At 40.5% G+C, this 14,926-nt stretch overlaps 1 protein-coding gene across 1 annotated transcript in view; it reads right to left on the bottom strand.

Moving 5' to 3' along the window:
- LOC306980821 (atrial natriuretic peptide receptor 2) overlaps positions 1-12,854 on the bottom strand; it is a 16,747-nt gene extending 3,893 nt beyond the window's left edge. Inside the window, exons 1-18 of the mRNA XM_079580254.1 lie at positions 12,753-12,854; positions 11,401-11,533; positions 11,105-11,237; positions 10,205-10,309; positions 8,628-8,730; positions 8,416-8,561; positions 7,362-7,434; positions 6,022-6,181; positions 4,891-4,977; positions 4,667-4,810; positions 4,482-4,603; positions 3,326-3,464; positions 3,199-3,247; positions 2,256-2,357; positions 2,072-2,191; positions 492-585; positions 334-421; positions 117-256 (exon numbers count right to left, since the gene is read on the bottom strand). Coding sequence (XP_079436380.1) covers positions 117-256; positions 334-421; positions 492-585; positions 2,072-2,191; positions 2,256-2,357; positions 3,199-3,247; positions 3,326-3,464; positions 4,482-4,603; positions 4,667-4,810; positions 4,891-4,977; positions 6,022-6,181; positions 7,362-7,434; positions 8,416-8,561; positions 8,628-8,730; positions 10,205-10,309; positions 11,105-11,237; positions 11,401-11,533; positions 12,753-12,768 — 1,954 coding nt within the window. The 5' untranslated portion in view covers positions 12,769-12,854. The remainder of the gene's footprint in view (positions 1-116; positions 257-333; positions 422-491; positions 586-2,071; positions 2,192-2,255; positions 2,358-3,198; positions 3,248-3,325; positions 3,465-4,481; positions 4,604-4,666; positions 4,811-4,890; positions 4,978-6,021; positions 6,182-7,361; positions 7,435-8,415; positions 8,562-8,627; positions 8,731-10,204; positions 10,310-11,104; positions 11,238-11,400; positions 11,534-12,752) is intronic.
- Positions 12,855-14,926: the final 2,072 nt, after the last annotated feature.

The following is a 14,926-nucleotide window of genomic DNA, read 5'->3' as shown; positions in this document are numbered from 1 at the left end:
GATGGTTGGTTGGTTGGTGGATGGATGGTTGGATGATGGATGTAAAGATGGATGGATGGGAGGATCAATGTTGTGTATTCCAGGCAGATAAACAGGTAGATTAGCCCCACACTCACAGGCGTCGCCGATGGTCTCCACCTTGTAGACGTCGTAGTTGTCGATGATGTCGTCGAAGGTGGTGTAGAGCTTGTTGAGCAGATCCACCACCTGGTACGGAGTACTGGAGCCCGACAGCTGCGTGAAGCCCACGATGTCACTGAGGAACAGAAACATTTAGGTACTAGACTTTTATCAGGTTTTCTCCTTAACCCTTCAGTAAAGTGGATCTCTGACCTGAAGAAGACGGTGGCGCTGACGTAGCTCTGGGCCTGGGCCGTGGTTCCCTGCCGCAGGTCGTCGGCCACTTGTCTGGGGAGCATGCCTGAGGAGCACAGCACACGTTTGTACTTCAGTGTCTGTCATTCACAGCGTCTCGTCTCGTCTCGTCTCACTGTAGAGCAGCCGGTCCGTCCTCTGCTTCTCGTGCATCAGGTCCTGGGTTCGCTCGGCCACCAAGACCTCCAGGTGTTTACTGTACTTCTCCATCTGCGACACGGACACAACCACATGGAGCTCTATATAACATTTACACCAGTGAAATCAAAATAATGAACTCATCTCTCACAACCCGCCTTAACTGAGCGCATTTATTTTATTCTTATCACTTTTTAATTGATTTTTATTGTCACTTTTTTGTTTAATTTTTGTCAATTTTTTGTTGAGTTTTTGTCACTTTTTTGTAAATTTTTTGTCACTTTTTAATAGAATTTTTGTCACTTTTTAATAGAATTTTTGTCACTTTTTTATTCAATTTTTATCACTTTTTATTGAATCATTTATTTTTTTAGTTTTTGTCACTTTTTTATAGAATTTTTGTCACTTTTTTATTGATTTTTTGTCACTTTTTTATAGAATTTTTGTCACTTTTTTTATAGAATTTTTGTCACTTTTTTTATAGAATTTTTGTCACTTTTTTATTGAGTTTTTGTCACTTTTTATATTGAGTTTTTGTCACTTTTTTATAGAATTTTTGTCACTTTTTTATTGAGTTTTTGTCACTTTTTTATAGAATTTTTGTCACTTTTTTATTGAGTTTTTGTCACTTTTTTATAGAATTTTTGTCACTTTTTTTATTGAGTTTTTGTCACTTTTTTATAGAATTTTTGTCACTTTTTTATTGAGTTTTTGTCACTTTTTATATTGAGTTTTTGTCACTTTTTTGTAAAATTTTTGTCACTTTTTTGTTGAGTTTTCGTCACTTTTTTGTTGAATTTTTATCACCTTTTTGTCTAATTTTTGTCACTTTTTTGTCTAATTTTTGTCACTTTTTTATTGAATTTTTGTCACTTTTTTATTGAATTTTTATCACTTTTTTATTGAGTTTTCGTCACTTTTTTATTGAGTTTTAGTCACTTTTTTGTTGAGTTTTTGTCACTTTTTTGTTGAGTTTTTGTCACTTTTTTGTAGATTTTTTGTCACTTTTTTGTAGATTTTTTGTCACTTTTTTGTCGAATTTTTGTCACTTTTTTGTCGAATTTTTGTCACTTTTTTATTGAATTTTTGTCACTTTTTTATTGAATTTTTGTCACTTTTTTAATATAATGTTTGTCACTTTTTTATTGATTTTTTGTCACTTTTTGTAGGTTTCTTTTGTCACTTTGTTATAGATTATTTGTCAATTGTTGACACTTTTTTGGGTTTTTCTTTGTCACTTTTTTGTTGCACTTTCATCCTTGTTTCCACCTCGTTTTTGTCGCTATTTTGACACTTTCTTCAAGAAGCTTTTAGATTTGGGTAAAGCCGAGCTGTAGAAAAGGTGCTCGGTTCAGGCAAAAGTAAAGAGTAAAGAGGTCAACGACACATCTTTTCTTTTTTTCTTTTACGTACAATTTTTCATGCAAACAATGAAAGCAGAAGCCATTAGATTAAATTATCTAAACGTATTCGTAACATCCCAGTTCTTCTCAGGGCGAGTTTATTGGTTCATTTTAAAACCTGCAGGGTTTCGTGTCCCCGTCTCAAACCGTCCTACCAGGTTCATCATCATGTCGACGGGGCTGCCTTTGACCGGGTTGATGCGGTGGACGAACTTCTTGATCTGCTCGAAGGTGGGTCTGTGGGCGGGGTTATGGGCGCGGCACCGGCGGATCAGCTGCAGGTAAAGAGAACTCACGTTACACCACACGTTTAGGTTCCCTCTGGTTACCTCTGGTCACCTCCACGTAGTCCGCGGGGCAGGGGCAGGCGTTGTCCGTTTTGCTGCGGATCAGCTCGGGCAGCGGCGGGCACCAGGCCGACTCCAGGCTGGACTCCTCCGCCTGCGACCGCGAGAACGCTGGGTTTAGACCTTAGACCTTTAATTCACATGTGCAACCTCTTACCACCCGCCAAAACCACATGCATTCTCTCCTCTTTGCCACTGTCGTCACTTTTTATTTGTCACTTTTTTATGGCACTTTTGTTACTTTTTTGATGCATTTTTGTCACTTTTTGCTGGATTTTTGTAAAAAAAAAATTGCTGGATTATTGTCATTTTTTGCTGGATTTTGTCTTTTTTTTACTATATTTTTGTCATTTTTTGATGTTTTTTTTCATATTTTTTGCTGGATTTTTTCATATTTTTTGCTGGATTTTTGTCTTTTTGCTGGATTTTTGTTATTTTTTGCTAATTTTTTGTCATTTTTTTGCTGGATTTTTGAAAAAAATTTGCTGGATTTTTGTCATTTTTTTGCTGATTTTTTGTCATTTTTTGCTGGATTTTTTCATATTTTTTGATGTTTTTTTTCATATTTTTTGCTGGATTTTTTCATATTTTTTGCTGGATTTTTGTCATTTTTTTGCTGGATTTTTGTCTTTTTGCTGGATTTTTGTTATTTTTTGCTAATTTTTTGTCATTTTTTTGCTGGATTTTTGTAATTTTTTGCTGGAATTTTGAAAAAAATTTGCTGGATTTTTGTCATTTTTTTTGCTGGATTTTTGTCGCTTTTTTGCTGGATTTTTGACTTTTTTTTGCTGGATTTTTGTCATTTTTTTTGCTGGATTTTTGCCATATTTGTCAGTTCACATCCTCATTTTCATCTCGTTTTTGTCACTATTTTGAAGAACAGGAGAAAACATGTTCAGGTGGGAGTTCAGAGGTTAAAGACTGTTGGGACTCACGGGGACGGGGTCACTGCGCGTGGCGATCTCCAGCAGGATGATGGAGTAGCTGGAAACATCAGGAGAAGGTTATGAAGCGTCACATCTCATGTCCTGCTTGGATGGAAGTGAGCGTTATATGTCGTACCAGAAGACGTCGCCCGGCTGCGTGGGCTCGACGCTGGAGCTCTGGAACTCGGGCGGCAGATACACTTCCATCAGGCGCTGCTGATAGGACGACACAGGCTCCGCCCCCTCGTCGCGCCGGAACATCCTCAGACCGAAATCTGGAATGAGGAACCACCGTTTTACTAGAAGACGTTGTTAGCATTTAGCCTCTCCTAGCATGTTCCTCGCTCTTCCATGGGCACAAAGACCAGAGAGGTGCGGATCATCTAAGCTCAGGTAAGAACAGATCTCAGTCTGGAAAAACAGTGGCCTGTTCCTTTAACCCCTTAACTCCCACCTGAACCGAGCACATTTTCTCCAGTTTGGCTTTACCCCAGTCCAAAAGCTTCTGGAAAAAAGCTGTGAAAATAGCAACAAAACTGAGACGAAAACAATGATGGAAATTGATGAAAATTTATGAAAAAGTGGCAAAAATGTCACAAGAAAAAATGGACGAAAAAATGACAAGAAATATAACAAAAATGTGGTAAAAATTTGACAAAAAAATTACAAATATGTGACAAAAAATTACCAAAATTTGATAAAAAATAAAAAAAAAAAGGAAAAAAATGACAAAACATTACCAAAAAATGAAAAAAAAAATAGGACAAAAACAATTACAAAAATATAACAAAAATGTGATAAAAATTCGACCAAAAAATTTCAAATATGTGACAAAAACTGACCAAAATTTGATAAAAAATTTACAGAATTTTTTTTAAAAAAATGACAAAAATGTGACGAAAAAATGAAAAAATGTGACAAAAAAATGACGAAAAAAATACAAAAATGAGACAAAAAAATGACCAAAATTTGTTAAAGATTCACGAAAAAATGAAACAAAAAATTGACAAAAAATGACAAAAATGTGACAAAAAAATACAAAAATTTAACAAAAAAATGAAAAAAATGTGACCAAAAAATGACGAAAAAATGAAAAAAATGTGACAAAGAATTACAAAAATTTGACAAAAAAATATGACAAAAAATGAAAAACAAATGAAAAAAAAATTGACAAAAATATGACAAAAAAGCTACAAAAATGAGTTGAATACCCAACAAAAAAATGTGATGACGTGAGGAAAAAGATCCTCTCGGTTCAGGCGGGAGTTAAGAGGTCGAATGTCCGCAGTTACCCGTGATCTTGCAGACCCAGCGGTCGTCCAGGACACAGTTGAGGGACTTGAGGCGCCCGTGGCAGAGCCGGTGCTGGTGCAGGTACGACATCCCTCGGGCAATGTCCATCGCGAAGGAAAACCTGAACAAGAACACAGTCCCGTTACGACGACGCTCCCACCTCCGCCCAGCAGGGGTCGCTCACCTGAACCCCCAGTTGAGCGGGATCTCGTCGTTCAGCAGCACGTCGTTCAGGCTCCCTTTGGGGCAGTACTCGGTGACGATGGCCACGTTGGGCAGCTCCACGCAGCCGCCGATGAACTTGCACAGGTTGGGGTGATCCAGCTCGCTAAAAACATTAACTTTATTACTTATTATTACAGGAACCTGAGGAGAAACACGCGCAGAGGCCGAGGGTTTTCCTGTTACCGGACTTGCTTGACCTCCTGACGGATGGTTTTGGACAGAGAGAACGACTTGGTTTGGATTTTCTTTATGGCAACTGTTTGACCGTCACTGAAACAGGAAAAGATGAAGAATTTTAATCCCTTAACTCCCACCTGAACCGAGCGCATTTTCTCCAGTTTGGCTCGATGATGGAATGTGACAAAAAAGTGACAAAAAATTGAGGAAAAAGTGGCAAAAATGTGATAAAAATTTGACAAAAAAAGACAAAAATGTGATTTTTAAAAATGCCGAAAAAATTACAAAAATGTGACAAAATGTGACAAAATGTGACAAAAATGTGATAAAAAATTGACAAAAAATTGACAAAAAATGACAAAAATGTGACAAAAAATGTGATAAAAAATGACAAAATGTGACAAAAAAATGACAAAAATGGGACAAAAAAATGACAAAAATGGGACAAAAATGTGATAAAAATTGGACAAAAAAATGACTAAAATTTAACAAAATGTGACAAAAAATGACAAAAATTTGATTAAAAAATGACGAAAAAATGACAAAAATGTGATAAAAAATGTGATAAAAAATGACAAAAAATTGACAAAAAATGACAAAAATCTAACAAAATGTGACAAAAAAATGTCAAAAAAATGACAAAAATGGGACAAAAATGTGATAAAAATTTGACCAAAAAATTATAAAAAATTCACAAAATGTGACAAAAAAATTCACAAAAAATGACAAAAATTTGATTAAAAAAATGACGAAAAAATGACAAAAATGTGATAAAAATTTGACAAAAAAATTACAAAAATATTTAAAAAATTCAACAAAATGGGACAAAAACATTGATTAAAATTTAAAAAAAAAATAAAAAATGTGACAAAAAAATTGTTAAAAAATGACAAAAATATGATTACAAAAATGACCAAAAAATTACTAAAAATTGACAAAAAATGCCGAAAAAGTTACAAAAATGAGTTGAATACCCAACAAAAAAATTATGGAAAAAACTAATCTGACGTGAGGAAAAAGGTCCTCTCGGTTCAGGCGGAAGTTAAGAGGTTAAACAGAGTTAAAGCCACACACGTCGACATGAGAAAAGAGGTTTTCTGTCACAAACTGGCGTGATGATTAATATGAAGCAGTTACTAGACTCCGGTGCAGGTGAAGGCGCCCCGGCGGGGCCCGGGGCCCGTGCAGGAGCTGAGGGCCGTCACTCGGCTGCTGTTGCTCTCGTTGTTCCCCAGGGGGGCGCTCAGGATGCTGCCCATGGTCACGCGGGCGCCGTGCTCTGAGGACAAGCACACGTCTGAAACACGGGACATGTATGTAGAGACGTCAGTGAGAGGCTTCAGGAGGAGGAGTTTCCTGTCATTTTTACCTTTAATGCCCACCTGGACCAAGCACGTTTTCTACCGTTTGGCATTTCTCAAATCTAAAAGCTTCTTGAAAAAGCCTCAATTATAACAACGGAAATGAAGATGAAAACATGACAAAGAAATGACAAAGAAGCAATAAAAGAGACACAAAGGTTTCAAAAAAGCAACAATAATACAACATTTTCATCCTTTTTGTTGCCATATTGAGGCTCTTTTTCCAGACGCTTTTAGATTTGCATAAAGCCAGACTGTAGAACATGTGCTCGGTTCAGGTGGGGGTTCAGAGGTTGAGACACTGCAGGAAAAACTCATTGTTTTGATTTTCAGGTTTTGGGCTAAACTGGGCCTTTCCGAAACCGCTCCCTCCCCCTAACACTCAGTCTGCTCGTGCCCGGAGTGGAGTTCTGTCCGAAGTGGACCCCTCAGTGACGGGGGAAACCCCCTAATCAATGGAAATATTTTTTTTCACTCAAACCTGGCTGTAAATACTGTTTAAAGTGACGTTAGCCCGCAGTTAGCTTTGCCCGTTTGCATGTTAGCTTCTTCTTCGTGATTCCATTAGTGTGTATTGGTGGCTCTGGTCCGGTGGCAGTCAAGTTGCAAACATAGTTTTCTGTCCAGAGACACCAGGGGGAGATGAAAGACCCTCCAATCATCCCATAAACACTTGTATTACCCCCACAGGGACTACGGAAAGGATTTATTAAGGTAAACACGTTACTTAGTACTGCTTTAATAAGAGTGGAAGGGTGTAGGGGAAGGGAGGAGGGAATGGTTTCGGAAAGGCCTTTGGTCTCTTTTCTCTAACATGGGGCAGTTAACATAAAACAAAGGAAACTATTCCACACGTGTCCAGCAGAGGGCACTGACGTAATAATCTGGATATAAACAACACATTATAGCCACGCGGTAAATGGACAGTCTGCCCCAGGGCGGCTGTGGAGGGAAGGAATAGTGAATGTAGCAGAAACAGGCTGGTAAAGTGCCGTTTACATGTCAGGCTCATTATTGAAAAAAGTCTCCGGAATCGTATTTTCCTCAGATGGAAACATATTTCACTGGAGCTAAAGTCTCGTTCCTGCAGCGTCTCGACTTCAGTCTGGGCCGTACCTTGTTTGACGTGTGAGAAGTCGATGATCCAGCTCTCGTCCCAGAGCAGCTTCTGTTTCTGGTACCAGAGCCACTGCAGCAGAGAGCACAGCCTCCTCAGCCTCTCCCTCTCCCCCAGTATACATGTTACAGACAGCAGAGAGCACAGCCTCCTCAGCCTCTCCCCCAGTGTACCGTAAATAATCTAATTTAGGCCGGGGCCTTTATTTACTCAAGGGCATCTAGGACCAGGCCTTTATTGGAACCAGGCCACAATTAGAGACAGGCCTTTATTTCTATTGGAGCAAAACGGACGACCAGGAAAACAAAGAAAAACGAGATTTGTGTCCATTTGCACCTAAAATATTAGGTTCATTTATTCATTAACATTTCAAACCCTCTCCCAGCGGCTGGAACATTGACGCCTTTTATTTTGTCGGGACAACAGGAAGTGTTTCGTTGCTGTTAGCGGAGCTTTGACATCAGTGTCACTGCAGGTTTCTGTTTCGTTTTTACCGCGGACCGGATTATTTGTTGTTATCTTGTGTAAAGGCGAGTTTAGACGGAGCGTTTGTGTTTGTGATCGATCATGAGACTGACCCGAGAGAAGACGAGACGCTCGCGCTGATGGGAGGAGTTATTTTGAGGCGTGGGACTGACCTGCACACGGAGCAGCTGGACGTGCTTTGAAGACGCGATGGTGACTTTATTAAAACCCTGGAGGGTCACACAACATTTGTTGCTTTCCCTGTTTCCAAATATCGTCACAGGAGGTTTGAAAAGTGGCTAAATCTGTGTCAAAGTTACGCTCGGATCAGCTCCTCCGCAGCGTCTCCATCGGCCCGGGTTCAGTTTGTTACTTCCTGCACGTGAGTTTTCATTCACACCAGTATGAGACAAATTCCTAACATGGGGAATATTTCTACTGCTATAGTTTCTAATAAAAGCCCCGGCCTGTTTTAGAGACCGGCTTTAATTTGCCTCCACCAGCCGCGAACCCGGCCTCTGTTAGAGACCCGGCCGCTAATGGAATACAGGCCAGTATTAGAGAATTTACGGTATGTTACAGACTTACGGAGCAGAGGGCGGCGCAGCAGGTGCAGATCAGGCCCAGCGGGAGCCCGATGGCCACTTTGGTCGCGGGGCTCATGGGACACTCCCCACAGTCGACGGGACAGGTGCGGCAGAGCTCCGCCCCCTCGCACACGCCGTCGCCGCAGACTGAGACAAACAGGGTTCATTTGTGTCACTTTAATATCGGCTGTAACCTGCTGGGGGGGTACGTACTGTCGGCGGGCAGCACGGTGCTCTTGGCCTCCAGCGCCACCTGCATTTGCCCCACTCTGATGTGGGCGATGAGCGACGTGAGGCCGGGGTGGAACAGCACCACCTGCAGGAGACACGGGACACTTTCATAAGCTTAACTCCCACCTGAACGGATCCCATATTCTCTTGTTTGGCTTTACCCAAATCCAAAAGCTTCTTGGGGGAAAAAAGCACCAAAACAGCCACAAAAATGAGAAGAAAACAAGGATGTAAACGCAACAAAAAAGTGACAAAAATTAAAAAAAAATGTGACAAAAATTCAAAGAAAATGTGACAAAAATTCAACAAAAATGTGACAAAAATTCAACAAAAATGTGACAAAAATTCAACAAAAAATGACAAAAATTCAACACAAATTTGACAAAAACTCAACAAAAAAGTGACAAAAATTCAACAAAAAATGACAAAAATTAAACAAAAAAGTGACAAAAACTCAACAAAAATGTGACAAAAATGGAAAAAAAAGGAAAAAAAACACAACACAGCAACAATGCGAGGAAAAAGATCAGTTTTGTGGGTCTTAGCTTTAAAATGAGGTGTTGCACAGGCCTATATAATAACCTAAGAGGACAGAATGCATTTGGTTCAGGCGGGTGTTGAATTTTTGTCACATTTTTGTTGAATTTTTGTGACTTCGTGCCTTGGACGTCCAGTTGGTCTGCGTAGTATATTGTAGTACATTGTAGTACATGGTAGTATATAGTAGTATATTGTAGTATATTGTAGTACATGGTAGTATATAGTAGTATATTGTAGTATATTGTCGTGCCTTGGAGGTCCAGTTGGTCTGCCTCATGGTAGTATATTGTAGTACATTGTAGTATAATGTAGTATATAGTAGTATATTGTAGTATATAGTAGTATATAGTAGTATATTGTCGTGCCTTGGACGTCCAGTTGGTCTGCCTCATGGTAGTATATAGTAGTATATAGTAGTATATTGTAGTATATTATAGTATATTATAGTATATAGACTTCGTGCCTTGGAGGTCCAGTTGGTCTATATTGTAGTACATGGTAGTATATAGTAGTATATTGTCGTGCCTTGGAGGTCCAGTTGGTCTGCCTCATGGTAGTATATTGTAGTACATGGTAGTATATTGTAGTACATGGTAGTATATCGTAGTATATTGTAGTACATGGTAGTATATAGTAGTATATTGTCGTGCCTTGGAGGTCCAGTTGGTCTGCCTCATGGTAGTATATAGTAGTATATTGTAGTATATTGTAGTACATGGTAGTATATAGTAGTACATTGGAGTATATTGTAGTATATTGTAGTACATGGTAGTATATAGTAGTATATAGTAGTATATAGACTTCGTGCCTTGGACGTCCAGTTGGTCTGCTTCATGGTAGTATATTGTAGTATAATGTAGTAGTATATTGTAGTATATAGACTTCGTGCCTTGGACGTCCAGTTGGTCTGCTTCATGGTAGTATATTGTAGTATAATGTAGTATATTGTCGTGCCTTGGAGGTCCAGTTGGTCTGCCTCATGGTAGTATATTGTAGTATAATGTAGTATATTGTCGTGCCTTGGAGGTCCAGTTGGTCTGCCTCATGGTCCCGGTGGTGGAGATGGTGTGGGTGAAGATCTTCCCGTCGTCGGGGATCCAGGGTCCGCAGATGCTCTCCGTGACCTGCACAGACACAGCCGTGAACCCTCCCGTCCGCCTCTCGGCCCTCAGATCGCCTGCTGTACAGTGTTGTTTTCGTCAACGAGGACGATAACGTTATCTTTTCGTTCTCGCCCCTTTTTTAAAGACGATAACGTAACCATGACGTAGCGATGACGTAACGATGACGAGCTAAAATGAGCTCTTTGGGGACGAGAAAATGACGAGACGTTTCCGAGTTTACGTTAATGAGACGAGACAAAAATGGAAGAAGGTTTTTCATCAGATCGTTTGTGCGCGGAGTGAGAGAACACACGGTAAACGTGACCCGGAGCGGCGCCGTGCTGCTCATGATTCGCCCGGGCAGCGCCGCCTCTTTCTCTCTCTCTCTCCCCGTGGCGTGCGGTCGCTGCTCGTGCAGTTTTTCAATACCGCGGCGTCTGAACACAGAAGCACATTGAGGTCGGCTACGTATGTGCAGACAGCGCTGTTGGTAAAAAATAAATAATCTGGAAGTGACGATCAGAGGACGAGGAGAGCGGGCGCTTTTGGGAAAAGTCCTGTTCACAGTCGGCCACTTCTGCCAGTGCCTCTCGTGGTGTCATCTGTTTGTCAAAAGCCAATAGAAGCTTTTATTGATCCCAATTTCCAAGACTTATTGAAATTAATAATAACTTCTTATAATGAAACAGACGAAAACGTGACAAATCGTGACTAAAACGATCACATTTTGAAATGACTAAAACGTGACTAAACCTAAAAGCATTTTCGTCCAAAAGACTCAGACTAAAAGGGCCTAAACCAACACTGCTGCTGCACCATGTATCCGATGGGGCAGGAGTGGATGTTGGCGTGGTGGATGCAGCAGTTTTCTCCGTCGGCGTCTTTCCAGTTGGCGGGACAGTCGAGGTGTTCGCAGAAACGCCGCGCCGCCTCCGCGTCCACGATGGAGCTGCGGGACGGAGGTCAGAGGTCAGACGTGGAGGTCAGAGGTCACACGTGGAGGTCAGAGGTCAGATGTGGAGGTCAGAGGTCAGATGTGGAGGTCAGAGGTCAGACGTGGAGGTCAGAGGTCAGACGTGGAGGTCAGAGGTCAGATGTGGTGAGTTTAGTACCTGTGAGTGAAGATCCTGTTGTCCACGGCCCACTGGTAGAAGGAGTCCTGAGCGGTGACGGAGTACGTGACGCTGAAGACCTCGCCGCTCTTTATGGACTCCGGGGGGCGCTCCAACCAGGCCATCTCCAGACCTGAGGCACAACAAGGTCTTTAACCTCTTACCACCCGCCTGAACCAAAGGCATTCTGTCCTCTTTTGGCTGTGTAGTTCCTCATTTGAAAGCTAAGACCCACAAAACTGACCTTTTTCCTCGCGTTGTTGCTGTGTTGTGTCACCTGATTGTATGTTGTTGTTTTTTTCAATTTTTGTCACATTTTAGTTGATTTTTTCTCATTTTTTGTTGAATTTTTGTCATTTTTTGTTAATTTTTTGTTGAATTTTTGTTTAATTTTTGTCATTTTTTGTTAAATTTTTGTCATTTTTTGTTAAATTTTTGTCACTTTTTGTTGAATTTTTGTCACTTTTCGTAAAATTTTTGTCATTTTTTTGTCACATTTTTATCACATTTTGTCACATTTTTTGTAAATTTCTTGTGACATTTTTGTGACATTTTTGCCACTTTTTCATCAATTTTTCATCACTTTTTTGTCAACGTTTTCTCAGTTTTCTGTTACATTTCCATCATTGTTTCGTCTCAGTTTTGTTGCTATTTTCACAGCTTTTTTCCAGAAGCTTTTGGATTGGGGTAAAGCCAAACTGGAGAAAATGAGCTCGGTTCAGGTGGGAGTTAAGGGGTTAAACTCTCTCAACAATCTGTACCAAATGACGACCAGCCCCTTATCAGAGCCCCATTAATAACATATTAACTCTATTCTAAAGGATTAGTTATTATTATAGGGAGAACATTGCATGAAACGGAACATCAAAGACTGTCGTGGCAAAAGAAATGTGTTTGTTTTTATAGATCTACATCAGTCTCACCTCTGCAGTGTTTGAATGTTTTTATCACTTTTTTGTTGAGTTTTTGTCACTTTTTTGTAGAATAAAAAAGTGACAAAAATTCAATAAAAAAGTGACAAAAATTTAATAAAAAAGTGACAAAAATTTAATAAAAAAAGTGATAAAAATTTAATAAAAAAGTGACAAAAATTTAATAAAAAAGTGACAAAAATTTAATAAAAAAGTGACAAAAATTTAATAAAAAAGTGACAAAAATTCAATAAAAAAGTGACAAAAATTTAATAAAAAAGTGACAAAAATTTAATAAAAAAGTGATAAAAATTTAATAAAAAAGTGACAAAAATTTAATAAAAAAGTGACAAAAATTCAATAAAAAAGTGACAAAAATTTAATAAAAAAGTCTCACCTCCGCAGTGTTTGAAGGTTTGTATTAATCTGTATAAGTCTCACCTCCGCAGTGGATCATGTTGAACTCGTTGGGTTTTTCCAGGGGCCAACAGTCGTACTCGCTGTTGTCCAGGTCGTGCCAACACCGAGCGACGCCGAGGCAGAGAAACAACATCTGGAAACATCACATTTAAACACAGTCTTAACGATACAGAAATAATATTAGGATCAGAAAAAGATTAACTTTAAAATGAGTAAAATAAAAACTATAGCTGAGTCTGACCCAGAGCAGCGTCTGTCGCTCCATGTCCCTGATGAGGCTGATGTGAGGATCGTTCCAAATAAACACATCAGATTTATATAAAGAGGAGAGAGAGAGAGAGAGAGAGGGAGAGAGAGACTCAGAGGTGACAGAACACTGCCGCCTGGAGGAGGACGCGGGAACTGCACTGTCAAAGATTCACTCACATTTTCATGTAAATAAATCAAATGGACTGGGGGCGTTGGAACCAAAAGGAACTCACATCGGTCGCTGAAAATATGCAGCAAAAAGAAAATATAAATGGAAGTAAGTATATTAAATCTATCCTGGATCTGAGAAACTAAAGGTTTGTGAATCAGTTCCAGATAAAGATCAGGGGAAACATTTGGACGTTTCTTTACAAAACCGACTGGAAAGATCACATTTTGGAACGTCATGAAAGAAGCTCATTACAGGAGATGTTTTTACACTTATATAAAGAAGAAACATCAAGAACATTGTGCTCCTGCCCGGGGACTGAGATGGAAATGAGCTGAATCTACTACAAAGCAGCTTTTCTTTAGGATTACTGTGAAATATGCTCATCAGATAAAAGGGGGAACTATATTGTAAGGCGTACAATATATACTCCTGTTAATAATACCAGGAGTAGTCCGAAATCCGCGGAGTAATCTTCACTTTACTGCGCGGATTTCGAACTAATCCTGGTATTATTACGCCTTACAATATAGTTCCCCCTTTTATCCACTTAGAAAATCCACAGTTTAATTTTGTGTAATTATACTTTGTAGTGTAACACTTCACGTAACCATATTTAAATAGGGAAAACGTGGAAGAGCTTGGTAGCTTCTATCTTGACCTGTTTTGGAGCTATAGAGGAGAGAGGGAGAGGCTAAATGCTAACGCCGTCTGCGCTGTGTTTACGTGACTGAAGGCACGGGGGAAGATCAGACAGGTCCTAAAGAACTCGTCAAAGCTCAGGTAAGAACATATCTCAGTGTGTAAAAACGGTGGCCTGTTCCTTTAAACACAGGACCACAGGCTGTTATGAAGGTGTAGCTCTGCCCTGATAGGCTGAGGGGGAGGTGTGACCCATCATCACCTGGAGTAGGCTTCATTAATCCCCATAGGGAAATTCGCATTTGACCCATCCTCAATGCCACTGGAGCAACTTTAACTACGGGGCCGTCAGGATCCAGGGGTGGTCTCTGACACAGACCTCGACGCGTGGCTGAAATCTATCCCTAAATCCAAACACAGAGGAGAGAGTGAGCGCCGTGTTTCAGTGTTGACTGTAAACAGAGCTTTCACCTGCTCCTCCTGACAGCCACAGCCTCTGAGGGACAGCTCATTCTTCCTCCTCCTCCTCCTCCTCCTCCTCCTCCTCCACCTCCTCCCCCTCGCGGCGGCTGCAGGTGCAAACATGTCTTTACTGTAAAACTGCAGGAAGTACAGTACGAGCCTGAGGACACGCGCATACCTCCGCCTGACAGAGCGCCCCCAGGAGGAGAGGGATGCGCCTCCTTCAGTTTGACCACAGTAATGATCAGTACGTGTGGACATTAAGTCTCTAGTGAAGAAAAAGAGTGTGAATGTTTGCCCATAACTTCGGCAAAACGACTGCTTTATCCCAGCACATGGGCCTATACGTTTCCAGATGGGTTTATTTTCAGCTCGTGGTGTTATTTTAACCCCTCTGCCTCCGTGTGAGTTACGCCAGGGCTGTTTTTAACTCGACATCTGCAGAAAGAGAGAGAGGAGAGGGGGAGAGAGAGGAGAGGGGGGGAGAGAGGAGGGGAGGGGGACAGAGACGCACAGAGGGAGAAACAGGGGGAGAGAGTGAGTTGTTTCTGTCCTGAGGCTGGAATATCAATCACTTTCTCCTCGGTTTTGGACACTTTTACGCACGCGCTTCCTCCTCGCCGCCTCGTCTAAACTGTTCCGTTAAAACTCGGATAAACTCGGATTAATCCCT

This window comes from Gobius niger (assembly GCF_951799975.1).
Source record: "Gobius niger genome assembly, chromosome: 21".
In the NCBI taxonomy this organism is placed as follows: Eukaryota; Metazoa; Chordata; class Actinopteri; order Gobiiformes; family Gobiidae; genus Gobius; species Gobius niger.
This window is presented reverse-complemented; position numbering and strand designations above follow the sequence as displayed.